The sequence below is a fragment of the Salvia splendens genome, chromosome 18 (assembly GCF_004379255.2).
Source record: "Salvia splendens isolate huo1 chromosome 18, SspV2, whole genome shotgun sequence".
Lineage (NCBI taxonomy): Eukaryota > Viridiplantae > Streptophyta > Magnoliopsida > Lamiales > Lamiaceae > Salvia > Salvia splendens.
Window position 1 is genome coordinate 5,640,804 of NC_056049.1, and position 18,251 is coordinate 5,659,054.

General features: G+C 34.5%; 1 protein-coding gene across 1 annotated transcript; it reads right to left on the reverse strand.

Moving 5' to 3' along the window:
* Positions 1–2,080: 2,080 nt before the first annotated feature.
* On the reverse strand, positions 2,081–5,281 carry LOC121776436 (growth-regulating factor 1-like). Its single transcript, XM_042173611.1, is given in 5 exon segments — positions 2,081–2,522; positions 2,524–3,115; positions 3,178–3,526; positions 4,121–4,312; positions 4,746–5,281. Coding segments are annotated over 5 exon segments (1,602 nt in total). The 5' UTR covers positions 5,077–5,281; the 3' UTR covers positions 2,081–2,384.
* Between the last annotated feature and the right edge of the window lie 12,970 nt (positions 5,282–18,251).

Consider the following 18,251-nt stretch of genomic DNA (forward strand, 5'->3'; position numbering starts at 1 on the left):
TTAGTAAGTAAAAGGCAGACTGTTTTTTTTCAGTCTACAACATAGATTATTCGGCATCAAGTTGTAATGTAAGTTAGTCATTAATTTTAATGTAATTTATGTATTGTTAAGTTGCAAATTGATTGTTAAGTATCTCTAAATCTTTCTTATTATAGATGTTGTGTAATGAAAGTGAAGTGGCTGGAGATACCATCGAAAATAATGCAATGAAGATACTCCATCTGAGGATCCTCAAGACAAAGAAGAGGCAAAAAAGAGAAAAACTATGGAGAGAAGATCAGAGATTTGGGATCATTTTACTCCGTTCTTAGATAAAAATAAGAAACAGAGAGCTAAGTGTGTGCATTGTGGGAAAACATTTTGTGGAGCTAAATGTTATGGTTTGTAATGGTTGAAACTTAGTTTTTGTTCTGTTTTTTTTTCTTCTAGATTTTCAGTTTATTATTCGGTTTTTCGGGTTTAGGTTTTTCGGTTTTTTGGTTTTTTATATAATTTCGGTTTTTCGGTTTAGTTAGCTTTTTTAAGTTTGATTTTTGGTTTTACGGTTTTAGTTTTAGCCTAAATTCAGTTTTTTGGGTTCGGTTTGGTTTGGGCGAAAAACCGAACCGAAACCCGAATGCACACCCCTATAAGAAGATATGTTTTAATTTGTACAAGATTTGGATTTTTTTATAGTATCCATGTTTTTTTTATTTTTGAATTATTGTTGTGTTGAAATGATGTTTATGAATTACTAACTACTTATTTCAGTTATTTGATAATAGGGTGCTATAGGGTGACACCGCTCTTAAAGTGACAATGTAACAACAACGTAACATGCAATCCGCGATACATAGGCAAGCAATTCAGAATATGGTTCCAAGCAACAGTGATACGAAATCAGAGCGTTATGGTCACACCATAGTTAAAATTACAATCTAAGCAAGCAATCTGCGATACATAGGTAAGCAACTCGGCATATGATTCCAAGCAATCTGTGATACGAAATCACAGATAATCAAGCAATCTGCGATACATAGGCAAGCAAGCATGCCACGAGGCAGACTAAAATTGAATTTGCTTCTAAATCTAAGAGTTCTTATTAGTGGTTCATTATCACTTTAAAAGTAGTTATCATCTTAAGGTAATCTTTCACGGTATTGTTATATTGACAAGTGATATTAACAATTAGTAATACATGCTCTATAAAGAAAGTAGTAAAGCTTTGGTAATTGGAAATCTCAATATGTTGTGGCTAGAATCTTTTATTGATGGATGATTTATATACTCTATCCGTCACTTAAATGTCACTTAAATATAAGAACTATTTTTATTATAGTTTGTCCATTAAAACTATGCATTTTTAATTTATAAATTTTTTTATTTATTTAACGAGATAAGATTCATTCTCTATTAATAATACTTTAATCATTTTCTTTTCTTTTTATTTCTCTTTAACTTTATCAATTATGCATTAAAATTCATACACCTTTAAAATTTTATATTTTTAAGGGAAAGAGGAAGTAAATTATTTGATGGACTTCAAAGAGCTTCCCAACATATTGTTTCTTTTTCACTTTACAATCTTATATCCCATTCGCCCTATGTTATTTGGAATGATCTAAAAATAAATGTGTAGTGAATAATGAGCAGAAGAGAGTATTTAAATATATCATCCTATGAATTCAACATAGTTGGAACATTCATTTCAAATTATAAATTTCCCCAACGAATACCCAAGTAAAGTTGATCGAAATTTCCTCTCATAACAGTCTTACAATCAAACCAACATAAAACACTTGTCTACTAATGTCCAAAACTGGAAACAGAGCACTACTACTACCATATTCATAAATGTCTAAAACTGGAAACAGAGCACTACTACTAATACCATATTCATAAAATCAACATCGATAAGGACTATTCTTTGTTCTTCCACAAGGGGGAATAAATTCTTGTATAAGAATGCACATGCAAACTGTGTTGACCAAAAATGATGTTACCAACCACCTCAAAATAAAACTATACTATTATTATACTTACAATCCAATCCAATCCAAAATATATTTTCCCATTTATTACCGAAGAAACAAAGTCATAGTAAAACTGAAGCACATATAATATATAATTATGATAGGAGTAGTATATATCATCAACATCAAACCAAGTTGGATGATACAAAGGCTACATGAAAAAACATGAATATTACATAAACCAAATTACGAAGCAGCACTAAGTTCAGCGTTCATTAAGCATGAAGAGAAATAAAAAATAAAAAACACAAAACACTCGTTCAATAAACCAGACAGACATACATCCGCAAACAAAATATTGTTGTATTACCACCTTAATTTGCCTTGGCCCTTCTTATTCGAAACTCGTCTCGCCTTTCCAAGTCGCCATTCTCAGCCGGGCAATTCGTTGCAAAGAGCCTTGTTGCCAGCATTGGTCCGACTTCCCCCGGAGCTGCTGTTTGAGAGGGAAACCAAGGTGGATTTCTGCAGAACACCGGTGGGGGACAATCCCAGCTGAGGGCTAATGTTTCACAGATGAGAAACTCGTGCCTGCTCCTCCACTAGTTGAGCTTGTTAACACCTCCCCTAGTGGTCCTCCCATCGAGTTCCCCCAAGAAATAGGAGACCACGGTGATTCCTTTTCAACGGGCTGGCCAAGATCGTGACTCACTCCCAGGCTCATACGGGTAGGGTCAACCTCGTGAGAGAGCCTTAGAGTCGAGAGAGTGGATTTCTCGTGCGTGGGTGAGCCAGTGGAAGATGAGAAATCTGGAGCAATGGGGATGGACATTGACAGTTGGGTCCAGTCGGATTTCAGTTCTTCCGGCCATGAGCCAGAGGCACGATCCGACTGATGATACTTTGGCCAATCATCGATGAAATGGTGAACCGGATGCTGGCTGTTGTTTGCTTCTTTCGTGTTGAAAGAATCCGAGTTACTGCCATTCATGTAGGATATCTTTTCTGAAGGATTGAGAAGGCAGTCGGAGGAGACGCTCCCAAACTCCAAGTGGGATGATTCTTCAAACGGAAAGTGCTGCTTTTGAATGGTGTACGGGGCATCTTTAGACTTAGCACCAATCGTTGGAGGTAGCAAGGAGAGGCCCCGGACGTCTTGAGCTCTGCCAGTCGTATTTTGTTTTAGAACAAAAAAAAAAGATATAAACTAACTATAATAATCCACCTGCTAACAAGATGGTCGGCCGAAGCAGCATTGGGCTGCAAGGAATTAAGTTGATGTTGCATCGCACTGAGGCTGTTGGACACATTGCTGGTGGACATCGCCGATGCTGATGAGGAAGAAGCAACCGATGCCACCTTTGATGCAGCGGATCCAGAGACAGCGTGGCCAGTGTGGCCTTCCACAGGCTTTCTTGAACGGTGGCGGCCCCTATTAATGTGCCTTTCACAGTATTTCTGATCAGGGACAGCATCTCTCGAGCACCGCCATTTCTTCCCATCTGTTCTCCTACACCTTCCCGGCTCAGGATCATTGCTGCCGGAGAAGCCTAGATGGAATCCACCCCACCCTACTGCACAACCAAAAACACAAAGTGTGAGCCCGAAACTCCAAATATACTCATGCCATAATATATGTGGTCTATACATTATTAATTTCTTCTAATACGAAGAACACAAGAGTTAACTATCACTTATGGCCTGACCTTCAAGAACTGACAAATTTATCCCAAGACTAGTTGATGTGGACAAACGGATGATGACGTGACCATCAAAAAAACATGCCACATAAAAACAAAATGACATTTTTCAATGTCGCTCTGTCTTATGTGTTTACTCTTGACGGCCCCATCATCTTCACGTTGGTCCCTGTCAACGAGCCCTCAATGCCGTTACAATAAGAGGTCTATATTTGTAATGACGAAACAAAGATCACTATATGGGCAGACATCAAGTCAATAGGCAATACTTAAACCATATCTTAACTGGATGTGGGTAAAATGATACACCAACTATCAGACAAGCTTCTTCACGAAACGAACAAAAAACAAAATGATCAATGCATATCAAGAAAACAAAAGAAAATTGGAGGCGTAAGAAGACGACAAAATGATCAATGCATAACTGAATTCCAAAATCGATGATAAGAAGACGACAAAGAAACATACGAAAATTGGAGGCGTAAGAAGCAGGCGATCCATATGAGTAGAGGGATCTCTTGAGAGGGGCGAGCAAGTTGGAAGGGACAGGCACATTAGCAACAATGTGTTTGTAGATCAAAGCCTGGTGTTCCAGATCCATCCATTGTGAAGGAGTAAACGGCCCTTTCAATCTCGAAAAACTCCCGCGCAGCCCGCTTCCTGAAATAAATCCTCAACAAACCATCAAAAAATTGGAATGTTTTGCCAATTCCAACCAAAATTGGAGTAAACACCCCTTTCAATCCCTAAAAACTTCATTTCTATGTCAACTTCAACTTCAACTTCAACTCATAATCTAAGGGTAGAATTTAGTTGTGCCCTAAAACAGATAGTTACAAGTCAACAGATATCTAAGGGGAAAAAGTAAAAATAAAAAATAAAAATGTTTACCCCAAAAATATCTTAATCAAACGGAATCTAATGTTGCATCAATGAAGCTGTGTAATGCCAAATTACACCCTAAACCCAAATCTCAGATTAAACAGTGAAAACGAATAAAGCACTCAAATCAAAATATTCAACTAAACCCCATTAATAAAGTTCCCAAATTTAGCATCTTTTTCAGAAAAAAAAAAAAACAAAATGGGCATACCTCCATTCCCAGCGTTGGCCTGATCCTGGCAAATCGAGAAGGCGATGCTCCTGGCGGAGGCGGCAGCGTCAGGCGGCGCCGGAGACGAGAAGGAGAGCATCTTCTGGCCGTCGTCGGGCGGCGGAGGCCAGAGATTGGATCTCCCGAAAGCGGCGTAAGCGTCAGAGGCCATCTTGGGGGAGAAATCAGGTTGAGAGGGCTTGAGTATTTTGTGCGATTTCCAGCAATCCTGAGATCTCTGGTTCACAGATTCATGGCCGTGTTCATCTCTGGGCTCGGCTGAAGGAAGAGAGCCTGCATTTTGCTTGTGGCTCAGCACCCCAAAATCCATTTTTGGTGAGAAAGGAAGGAGTTTATAGGGTTATCCCCACACCGCAGCATGAGTTCATCTCAAGCAATTTCTGTGGAAAGCCGAAAATTGTAGAGAGAGATAGAGACATATGAGTTTACTGATTTTCTTTTCAATTTTTTATTTATTTATATGGAGTGTTGTGTGAGGAAAAGGGAGAGAAATTCATCCTAAATCAAATAAATCTATTCAAGATTGTGGGATTTGCTTAAATATCTTTAATGATATGATTACAAATATGGGACGGGAATAAAGGAGAGCAGCATCACTTAATGCACACAAATATGGTATTTTAAGAAAGTATTTATCTACTTTATAAATTGAGACATCCATCTAAAGGGAATGAGCACCCATTAAGAAATAGGATGTCATTCACATTATTCTGTATTATCAACAATTATTGAGCAGTCAGAAATTATACATTATAGTAGTAATATTTACCTATTTTACTAATTATTTCTTATTTTAATTATAATTTAAATTGAACAAATTTATTTATAATATGAAATGATAAAAAATAAAATAAAGAATCCGAAAAAATCTTAATATATAATAAAAAAATAGGGAATTGAAATAAAGAAATGAAAACGCATCAAAACATTTACATTAAAAAATCCAATTGTGACACATGTAAGTATTATTGCTTGACTCGTGCTCAATTTACATACACCAAACGAAACCATTTAAATACAAAATCCAATTTTGACACAACTCTCTCCAAAAATCATGCCTAGGTGGTCTAAAATATATATACATGCATGATGCATTTAATTTCTGAACGACCAGAACCAAAACCATGTTGATTCAATTTCGTTGTTACACACTTGCATTCACATGATGAACTTGCATGGATTTTGATGGATTTTGTCGTGGCTTACTCTGTTAGTACTGGAAATATAATACTATTATTCTTATGTTTTTAACGTCTCATATATAGTACTCCCTCCGTTCCATAATAATAAAGGCGTTTCTTTTCGGCACGGAAATTTTTTCAGTACTAGAAATATAATAATTCTTATGTTTTTGTCCGCTCATATATAGTACTCACACTGTTCCATAGTAATAGAGGAGTTTCTTTTCGGCACGAAAATTAAGAAAAGTTGTATTAGGTGAGTTAAGTAAATGGATAATAAAGTGGAAAATGAAAATGGTAGAGATATGAAGAGAGAAAAAAGTAAGAGAGAGTAAAGCAGGTGTGAGAAAATGTGTTGACTTTTACTAAAAAGGGAAATAACTCTATTATTAAGGAACGGATCAAAATGGCAAAATGACTCTATTACTATGGAACGGATGGAGTAACTTTTTCTCATTCTCTTTTACTTTAACATTTTTAGACCTACTATTCACCACACAATTTTAACTATTTTTTCTTCTTCTCTCTTACTTTTACAAACTTCACACTAAAACCTGTGGTAACCCTAATATATTTCCATGGAACAAAGGGAGTACTTTAAAGTGTTAAATTGTAATACTCTTTTCCGAAGGGAAAATGACCTTTTCATAACTTACTGAATATCATTGTCACAATACCTCCAAGTTAATTAAGATAATCATCGATCAACATTTCTTAGTAACTAAAATTAGTGATGTCCGCCTGTATGGAAATAATAGTGATGGCGGCGATTACAAAATGGATAGTTTCAGTTCTAGTTCCAAGATACTTTTAACCTTGGTCAATCCAATAAATAAATTCACCATTTCAATTTTGAACTAGCAACCAGTCATTTTCTCATATTCCATTTCCAATTTAACGGTCTCCTTTCTTCAGTTTTATAGTAAAGAGAAGATATTGTATACAATGAATTAATGTTAAGAAAATAAAATGGGAAAAAATATAAAATAATATAGTAAGTAATAGGTAAAAGTAAAAACATTTGAATTGATATTGATTTAACAATGAAATCATTACAAATTAAAAAGTTTTAAGTAATAAACAAACCCTAGATTATTATAAGTGTAATGCATAACTGTTCTTAAAATAGAAGAATCGGAAGAGTTAATAACCTTCATAAGAGTTACAATGTCTCAAAATGTCCTAGATATATGTTGATTGCATGAGATTCATTCGGAAAGAGAATTGAAGCAATGGTATTAAAATATAAGCAACGATGAAGGTTGACAATGGATATTATGGATTGGTCCAGCCTAACCAGAACCAATGACGATTTCGATTTAAGATATCAGAATTACTATTTAACATGAATAAATATAAAGAAGAATTATATTGATAAAAAAAATTTGGGAGACATGAGATGGAGTTGTAAGGAAATGGAGAATTCTCGTAGTTATGGGACGAAAAAACACGAGGAGATTGGGTTTCAACATCCGAGGCATATCATGTTAGTAATGTCCCATAAATTCAGTCCAAACACAATAAATGTGCATTTACCACCTTTCTTACTTCTATCACACCCCACTTAGAATAATCCAACAAAAGTAGTTGCGATATCAATAAGCATTGCCAAGGACAAAATTGAGTATTCATACTCTCTTGCATCTTTTTATGCATATATATTTTCATGTACGGCCTTATTTTCTCATTAAAATCATTTCAACTTCTTCTCTCATTTTATTAAAATATCTTTCTGTACTCATATCAAATCTCAAATGTAGGGACAATGGATCGTATTACTCACTTTTACCAAATTCAATTGGTCAAATTTGAGGGAGTATTAAATAAATTTAAATTATAATATTATTTTATGATCGATTTGAATGGTGCATGTGAAGTCATTTATAGTTACTCGTTATCAAAATTTATTTATATTAACAATATTATAGTTTCAAATTTAACTAACATTTTTATGGATATTTTTACTTTAATTATAAAAAAACTAATGTTGTCAGGAGTTGTGTATAATATTTTTTATTCAGAATATTATTTTGGATACGCAAAATTAGATTGTATTATTACCTTTGAATTTTGACCTTAAATTTTTATATTCAAACTTTAATTGTTTTTCTACTAATTATTATGAGCGTATGATTACTAATTACATTGAATTGTTTGGGTAACCTTGTCACATTTATTTATTCAATCAGATTATACCACCAGCAACGCCACACGGCAGTGTGACGAAGGAGTTCATATAATTATTTAGAAAATTATGATTAAATTTGTATTTTATTTAAGGTCATGTGGAATCCATGTCATTTTATATTGGAGTCACAAATTTGGTAATGCACGTGTCATCTAACGAGGCAGGTCGACGTTTTGCAACCGATACATAATTGCTAAAGTATCGCTATTCATTATTTAATAATTTTAATTGATTGTATCCCTATATTGGGATTCTTTTGGTGAACATCACTTCAAATTTGTCAAAAACATGGTACTATTCCTTCACCTTTATTGCATTAGGCAGTTTTTTTTTTCTATTAAATAGTATTGGGATTTAATTAATATGAATGCAATGTGCATCCAAATGTATTCATTGATGGGTTTCATATGTAATGTACACAAAAGCATATCATAGGAAGAAATATGCAATTCAATATGTTAATAAACCTCATGAAGAAAAAAAAATCATCTACGAAGAAATGCAATCACTGCCAAATTAGTATTGGATATATATATATATATATATATATATATATATATATATATATATATATATATATATATATATATATATATATATATATATATAGGGTTGCGTTAAAGATAGAACCATTCTTAAGTGTAGAACCTAGAACTCTACATATTTTATTCATTGAATGAGGAAAAAATGACGGTCAAGATTAAAAATCATACATATTAGACTATGTTTTCACGACATTCCGGACTCAACATGTGAAAAAACTCACATGTTGATGGAAGAATGAATGAAACGAAGAAGAGTCCATGCATGCTTTATTTTTTCACTTATCTGCATTCACCCATTAATAATAGTTTTGGTTGTAATGGGAAGTTATTGTGCAAATCAACACCATTGGATTAAAAGATCTAACGACCTCCGTTTGGCATTTGTTCTACGTTTAAGAATGGTTCTACGTTTAAGAATGGTTCTACCTTGATCACAATCCTAATATATATATATGTGCCCAAATTTAATATTGGACTTTCCCCCATGAAAAAAGAGATACTAGTACATAAAAATTGTCATCAACCTGGTCTAGCAATAATGCATACAGGCCACATATTCTTTAAAAGACCTTACAAGAGGGTAATGGTTATACACTCATGCATAGATATACTCCCTTTGTCCCTCAAGAATATATACTCTTTCATTTTTTGTTCATCCCGCAAGAATATCAATTTTCCAATTTTAAAAAGTCTTTTCTTTCTAATGAATGAGACTCATTCTCCACTAAAATACTTTATTTACTTTTTTCTCTCTATCTCTCTTTTACTTCACCAATTTTACATTAAAATCTGTGCCGACTCCAAAGTATATATTCTATGGGGGTAGAGGGAGTATAAAGTAATGTGGGATAAGAAATGAGAGTTTAACACCATATATTAAAATCATACTATTAGGTGGTGTTCAGTTTCTAAGATAAAATAATACCAAGATAAAATCTAGGATTGAGTTGTCAGATTATTTTAGTCATAGGGGGTTCCATATGACTAATTATCCCATGATTATCCATCTAGAATTGAGTTGTATGGTTGAATTTCATACAAATTTAATCTCGGATACAATCTTGCAAACCGAACGCCCCCTTATTATACATCTTACTCATTTGTATGGAATTTTTTGTGAAAATGTTATTTATTGTAATTTACAATTAATATACTCCCTATGTTTTATTAAATATGAAATATTTGCTTTTCGCTATAAAATTTTATGTAATATTGTTTAATGAATTAATAAATAGAGAATAAATTAAAAGAAATGGAATATTAAAAATGGTGTTTTCATTTTAAAAATACTAATTTATTTTCAGTAAGATATTAAAAAATTGTTTCATTCGATACACAAAATATAAGGTTTATTATTGAAAGCAAACCCAAGTTGCAAATTTAATTGAGCGGACATATTAAAAAAGTTGGTGCTACTCTATGCCACTTTTTATAGCAAATGTAGGTTGCAATAAAATTCTCCGGTTTTCCCCTTGGTTCCGTTGAGGGTATTTGTGTAATGTTCGATTCCTTTGCGTAAGAAATCCATTTCAGTTGAGGGTATTCGTGTAATTTGATTTGCACGAGCTTCCATGTTTTACACGGATGATATCTATTGTCGGAGGGTCCAGCTCACACCCACGTGACCAATCATAAAATATGACGATATTTTCATTTGAACAATTTTACGTAATTTTTATTTGTATTTATCTTCAAACGCACTTCACCAGAAATTCCTATTCCTATTCCTATTATGAAAACACACTAGATTGGATTTTTATGTATATTTTCTAATTTAGGTAATTATGTATTCCACTGACCAATTAAATGGTATAGTAATTATAAATTAGTTGCAAATATAAATGGTTTAAAAATTATAGCTCCAGAAACATTGATATCTGCAGATCGACCGCTTCAAATTTTAGGATGTCATATTTTTGAATTGGAACATTTTTGCAACTATTTTATGTGTTATTTTATTCATCTGATAAAGTTGTTTTAGAAACTTCTTCGGTTTAAGTAGTAACGCTTGTTTATTCGGAAAACATAAGTTGTGGAGAAAATAATACTATTAGCTATTTTGAGTTGAAATGTATAAGCAAATTAGAAGCAACGTAGAAAACAAGTACTCCATTTTAGTTGGCGTGCATATACTAATGGGAATAATTATACTTGTTTATACAAATAATTTTCCATCTTCTCTTTTCGACATTGTTAAGATTGGTATGGTGGACCAAGAATATTTTATTTGTCCTCTCAAAGATACTCAAACAAATATTTTTCTCTCTTGATATATATAAATAAAATGTCTCGCCTTTAATAATAATTTCTTCTTTATAATAGCAACTCCTAAATTTGGACCAATGTGGCCCATAAATTTCTGAACATATTATCAAGCCCCATGTTCAGAAGTAACTCAAATCATCTACAATTCTAATTATTTGGGGCCCAAATTATAAATATCTCCAAATCTTAAATATATAGTTGAATTTTTGAAGTCTATTGGCAAAGCGCCTTTGGATATAAATATGGTGTTTTTGTGAAGATGTGTTAAGGAATTAAAAAAAATGTCTTTAATTCATAATGAGTTTTCGTTTATCAATAATTTCATGAAAAATTAGGCGGGACAACTATTGGAACAAAATCTTTCATTTTCAGTTTATTTCCTTAAATCTGCGAGCCAATCAATAATTAATCATTAACCCGGTCGGTTGTCGATTGTTGTCTATAATGTTATCTCTCTTGTTATGTTGTTCCATATGTTTGTTTTAGTGTAGGATAGTAAACATGTTTTGCTTTGTTTGATTTTCTTGATCGTCCTCTGGTGATCTTGTTGTGTATTCCACGATGAAAAATTCAGTTTATATATTGTTGAAAATTTGCCCTTATTTTTTCATTATAAACTTGAAAATTAATTTATATTATATTTGAATATTTGTAGTGGTTATATAAGAGATGTGAAAACGGAATAAACTACTCTCTCGGTCCGCCATTAGGGGTCCTATTCATTGGCGACACGAGTTTGAAGAAATGTTAAGAAAAGTGAGTGGTAAAAAGTTAATGAAATATAGATCTCACTTGCATATAATAGTTTTAAATGAAATATGAGTGAAATGAGTTAGTTGAAGGTAAGACCCTATTACCATTTATGGTAAAAGTGAACCGAAACTCCTATTCGCGGGCGGCGGGAGTACATGTTTTCAGTAAAATAGAATGTTATATTTGCATATTTATTTTTCATTATAAACTACATGTTTAAGAAGGATAGTGATAAAATGCAAACTCTAAATATTGTACAAACTCCAAATTAACTATGATCTGGATCGTTAAAAAATGTCAACAGATGACAAAATAACAGCAACAAAAAATGTCAATACAGTTTCAATTCAATGTCAACACAGCATCAACCGTTGACACTGTGTTGACATTTTTTATTACTATTATTTTGTCATCCGTTGTCATTTTCTAATGGTTCAGATCATAGGAGTTTATACAATCTTTAGAGTTTGGATTTGATTACGTCTTTTTTAAGAAATAGAACAATGGTACACATATTATTCGACGGAGAGTGTAATTGGCTTGTTCGGTCTATCGAATGAGTTAGATCCAAAATTAGACCAAATTAGTTTTGAATAATAGTATTTCATAATTTTATGTCAAAACATTTGGATTGAGCAATGATTTTATATGAAAACTTAACTGAATGGAATCGGATAAAAAACGAATTACTACTAATTCGATTTTCGATGTTCTGAAAATTATGTTCGACCCTACCTACAATTGTCAACCAAACAAAAAGGGCAATAGAAAAAAAGAAAGAGCCAAAGATACCCACCAAATTTTGATCCAATAAAGATCTTTTATGAGAATTTCCCACCAGCCTCCAAAATAGCGTCAATAATGGAAATGAGTTAAACCCATTGGATTTTGTCATTTTCAGAACATTCGAAAAAAATTTATTATGTAAACTATTCGAATTTAAATCAAAATATATGTTTTTTTTCTTAAAAATACTCCCTCCGTTCCTGGTTATTGAGGCATATTTTTGGATCCAGAGATTAAGAATAATATGTTAAATGAGTGGTAAATAAATTAAGACTATTTCAAATGGTTCACTAAGGGCATCCGCAATGGGCGGACGATGGCACGCCCGATGGCGCGCATCGTCCGCGCCATCCATCGTCCGCCCCATTGTGGAGGTCGCGGACGATCAACCACGGACGATTGCACGCGGTTTCGTTTTTTTATAAATACCGTTCATTTGTAACATTTCATTTCACTCGATTTCATTTTCGAAACTTACATTTACATAATTACTACGAAATGGATTCAAGCACCAATAGTCCTACGTTTAGCGCAGGGGCGCATTGGCCGGGTATAGAACCCGGCGATTATCGTTCGTTCGACACCAACATCCATTACGATCCCGATTTCAGTACGGAATCGTATGGGTTGTCTGACATGGAGCCGTCTCCGCACCGCCCAACCGCAGCGGCCGATCCCGACCCCGCCGCGACCGCTTTCGCCCCAGCCAGAAAGAAGCGGAACCGGCAGCGGGCGCAGAAGTTGCCGCCTCCCGGTGATTGCGATGAGTACGCCCCCGGCCGTACGAACTACAACGACGACGAAACTCTCATTTTGGCCCGGTGTTGGGTAGATATATCGGAAGATCCGATATTCGCGAACAACAAGCGACAGATCGCGTACTGGGAACGCATCGCAGACCTCTACAATTCGGTCAAGCCGCCGACCGCGTACAAGCGCAAGCGTGAGCAACTCCGCAAGCACTGGGATCAAGTCAAGAAGCAAGTGAACTTGTACGCGGCGGAGTTCGAGAAGTTCACGAGGTCACAGGGGAGCGGCGAGAGCTTGAGCGACGTGCGCGCTAAAGCGCTGTTGTCGTACCGGTCGATGTACGGCGACTTCAAGCACGAGGCCATCTGGACACTCTTGAGGGACAAGCAGAAGTTCCAAGGTGGAATTCTGCACACTGGTGCGCCGAAGAGGATGAAGACCACTGAAGCTGGTGATTACACGAGCAGCGGCAGCGGCAATCACCCGGTTGACCTCAACGGTGGATGAAGGGAGTTCCGGCACACCGGTGTCCGTCCGGCGTCCTCCCGGCGTCAAGGCTGCGAAGGCCAAGGGGAAGGCGACCGCGACCTCATCGTCGACCGCTGCAACCCAAGCTCCGGTTCCGGTAGAGCTCCCGACCCAGACGGCCACCTCGTTTGAGTCGTTAGCAACAGCGTCGATGGCAAGGACGATGTTGCAGACGCACAGGGCCCTCAAGAAGTGTACCGACCCCGACGAAGCCGAATATCTCCGGGCGTTACTCGATGAGCTGCGTCGGAAGTTGGGAATTGGTCCGACTTAGTTTTTTTTTTATTATTAGTTCAATGATGTAACTTTTTTTTATTAAAACTTCGCCGTTTATTATTTAGACTGTTTTTTATTTACTCGTTACTTGTTATTTGAAAACAGTTAAATTAATTAAACAAAAAAATAAAATGATGATGTAGGAGGATAAAACTGCTGACGTGACGCGCCTTAGGACGCCCCATTGCTTATGCTCTAAAACCTAAAATGAGATAGGTAATTAGCTCCAATGTTATACAAAAACCAATCCCATTTTTTGGTTAGAGTAAAAAATATATCTATTTTTAGATTTACACTAAATTTAAACCAAAACTAATTTCAAATTTTGTGAGTATAGATAATAATCTTTTAAGTTTGAGTTTGATATAAATATATGGAGTAAAATCATTTTTGATGTGACATTTAATTACACTAAAATAGATTTTTATTTAGCGTGAATGATGGGAGATGCTCTAAGAGAATAGGTTAATTTTTGAGAAAATAAAAATGTCTTATTTTTGAACTGTTCAAAATAGAAAAAAGACAAGACTCAATTAATAAGGATGGGAGAGAGTATAAATGAGTGACAACATATTATGTGGCAAATCAACCTCAACTCATGTCAAGGTTCAGAATATATTAGCAGACATGAAAGGCACCCTTCCCTGTGAATAACACCATTTGGATTTTTCTCTCAAACTAAAACCCTACTACTGCTACTGTTTGCAGTTCAATTTAATTTTTTCTCATTAATATCTCTCTCTCACTCCTTTTCAATTTTCTAATACACCCTTTTTCTTTCCTTTTTTTTAATAATTTTGTTTGTCTTGAAGCTTTCTAGCAGGCCTAAGATGAACCCTAGGATTGCCTGGGTATTTTTGTGTTGTCTTGGGATGCCTTAAAAGCATGTTTTTAGGCCTGCCTTCTCTACTACTTGTAGCAACTTTTTCTGTTTATGATGTTTTGTATATTCATAAGCTACCAGTCTTACGTTCCCCATGCAAATATTACTCTTTTTCATTTATCATGTATTTTCCTTAATTTGTTAACTTTGGGGGTTATATGATGTCAAACATGATAATCATAAGCAATGTGCCAATAATTGTGTACTCCAGTTTTAATTAAATGAGATTTAGACATTGTAGATCAAATATCAACTGAACTTGAAATAGATCAAGTACCTATGTTCAGTTTTTAATTAGTGGGAATATTGCACAAGAATTGAATTCAGTTATAATGAAATGAATCAACAAGTTGGGTTTGGTTGTAGATATACAGAATCTAGTTGAAGGGTGAATATGACATGACACTCATGCTTGGGAGCGTGACAATTCAGAGAGAGAGAATAGTACTATTGAGAATTGGCATGAGAGTTTTAAATAAAGCCAACTTTAATGCAGGGTAGTAATTTATCTCTCTAGAAAAGGGAGGCAAAACTAAAGGGGTTTTGCTCTCACAGACATCTGAGTTAGGTTGCTTTCTGTAGTATACACTTTTCCTCCACAGTTGACTCGTGTTGGCTATCGCTGTGATCTCATTAGATCTTGTTTGGATTTTCTGAATTCCCTATTACATCACTTCTCTTGTCTCATTTATTGTTTTGTTTTTTATGCTGCCACTTCCAATTTCACCTCAAATTCTAACCAATTTAACCTTTGGTATTATGGGTATGTTCCAATTTACAAGCTACAACACCCACGGAGAATTTAAGAGAATTTGGGGAGGGAGCTTTGGTGACAAATGTCAATTCATTGCAGCATAAAGGCCTTGGCGGCCCCCACACTCCGACCCGACATCATGTGAGGGGGTTCAATCAGGATACGCAGTAGCCCGTTAAGAGGGAGGCCTTAACCCACTGGCTGTCAGAAGCCCATCTCCCAAGGCCTCACACTTGTGCCTGAGAGATGGAAGCAACTACACGACAACAGTGGGATTCGAACCCAGGCTCATTGCAGCAAGATCTACCCCTCCGTTGCCAACTGCGCTACGCCCCCGCGAGCTACAAATGTCAATTCATAGATGGATAACTTGTGGGTTTGGAGCACAGACCGTGGCGCGTAGGGTCGGGGCTCAACTGTTGGGTTCGAACTTAATTTCGGGGGACGGAGGGGCTTATGAGCAAGAGTAATGGAGTAGTTTCACATTAGTAAAAGATTAGGCTTTGAGCATGGTCTTATCATGATCTCGAAAGACCACCTTTGATGTTTGAGTATTATCTAGAATGAAGCTTGAAAGAGAATAACTGAATTATAACCATCATCTCATCTAGAGAGTATATTATGGTACATCTCCAAAGACCACCTCTTGAGTGGCACGGAGTTTAGGTGAAATAGTTGAATGTGATTGAAGTAGAGTGAAAAAAGTAATTGAATGTTTTAATGAGAAGAGAGAAGAGAGAAGAGATAGATTTAATTTCAAATATAGAAAGTAGATATTTTGAATGAGACGAGCTAAAAAAGAAAGGTGGATATCTTTAATGGGACGGATTGAGTAAAAACATTGCGTGATAGCTTCAAATTGAAATAAATATTGAGTAATTTGTGCAGGAGAGTATAATTATTAATTTATCATGATGGCTATATAAACAATTAAATAGTCAAATATGGAAAGTATATTCCATGCAGGTTCAATTTGTCAATCCCAACAAATAAATATGGTATCTTATATGTCGACTGTATTGCCTGAATATTGAAGTATAGCTTGGCTATATATAGAGGCAGCAGTATACCCATAGTGCTATTAAACAAACCACAGAGCTTATGGATGCAATAAATTCAGAAACCTAACGACGTCACATATAATCGATTAAGTTATTCAATTTAATTTGGTTTGGTAACATAAACTTGAATTCCAACTATACAAAGTTAGGGGCGTTAACAAATTGAGTGATGCTAAATGGCCATAATGTGGCCGGCCATAAAAAGTTAATTTAGTCCGTTTACATGTATAAAAAAATTAGAATTACCGATATAAACTTATATGTGTGTGAATGGACTTGTGAGTTGATACTTATCTTTGAATTCCATTACGTAAAACACATTAATATCACGAATTACTGTATACGTTGAGCAACAATCAAGAAATGACAGTAGTAATAAGTTGAGCAAAAACTACGAAAGAACAACACTAACATGTTGAGCAACATATAATGAAGATGATATAAAAGTAAAATCAAATAGTATTAAACCAAAAATTTGAAAAAAAATCAATTTTTTTTGTTATTTACTTAATTTATGGCTGGCCATAATGTGGCCGCATAGCTTTATTGTAACAAAGAGTTTCGTATTAATGCATAGGAAATTGAAATTTCATCTAATATTCATTTCGCATTTTGAATACTTTTAGTAGTCAATTTTCACCAAAGTTGTATAGCCAGAATTTATTGTATTAATTTAGTAGAATTTAAACAATAACTTAAATATATCCTTCTGGACGCCCGCAGAGTTATTGACTTAATGGTTGGAAACTTATTGCATTTTAATTATGTTATAATTGATGTCTTAATTAATTGACAGGTTATTTGTTCTAAAAAATATTTTTGAGGATATTGTTGAAAATTTCGTCAATTTTGACCTAGTCCGTTGTCTTAAGTGGGTTTTTAATTAAGTTTATGGTAATTCAACGGGGTATACAAGATGTAATCAAAATACAAACTCTAAATATTATAATAATTCTAAACTATGATATTGACGGTTAGAAAATGTCAATTAATAGATAACAAATAATAGCAACATAAAATATCAACCGTTAATGTTGTGTTGCACTTGTTGAGATTTTATGTTGCTATTATTTTGTTATCTGTTGACATTTTTTAACGGTTCAGATCATAGTTTGAAATTTATATAATATTTAGAGTTTGCTTTTTATCACAATCGTTATGATAAGTTACTAAGAAATTAGTGAAATAACCGATAAGGAGAGTATCTCAGGAAATCAAAATAAAAATGATTTCCTTTTTTATTTGACATCATTATCATTGGACTGTTTTGAGAATTTGCACCATTCACAACTGAAGAAAATGGACTATTAATGATTAATTTTGGAAAATGCAAAATAGACAATTATTTTGTTATGATTGCTAAAGTGAATTAATGTTTGTTTTCCAATAAAAATTTATAAATTGTGTTGTTCAGAATGTAATTTATGAATGCTCTTCTTTTTCTTTTTCTTTACGAATTTCTTGGGATTGCATTACCCAGACTCCCACATGTTTTGGAACCGACGTGGCACAAAT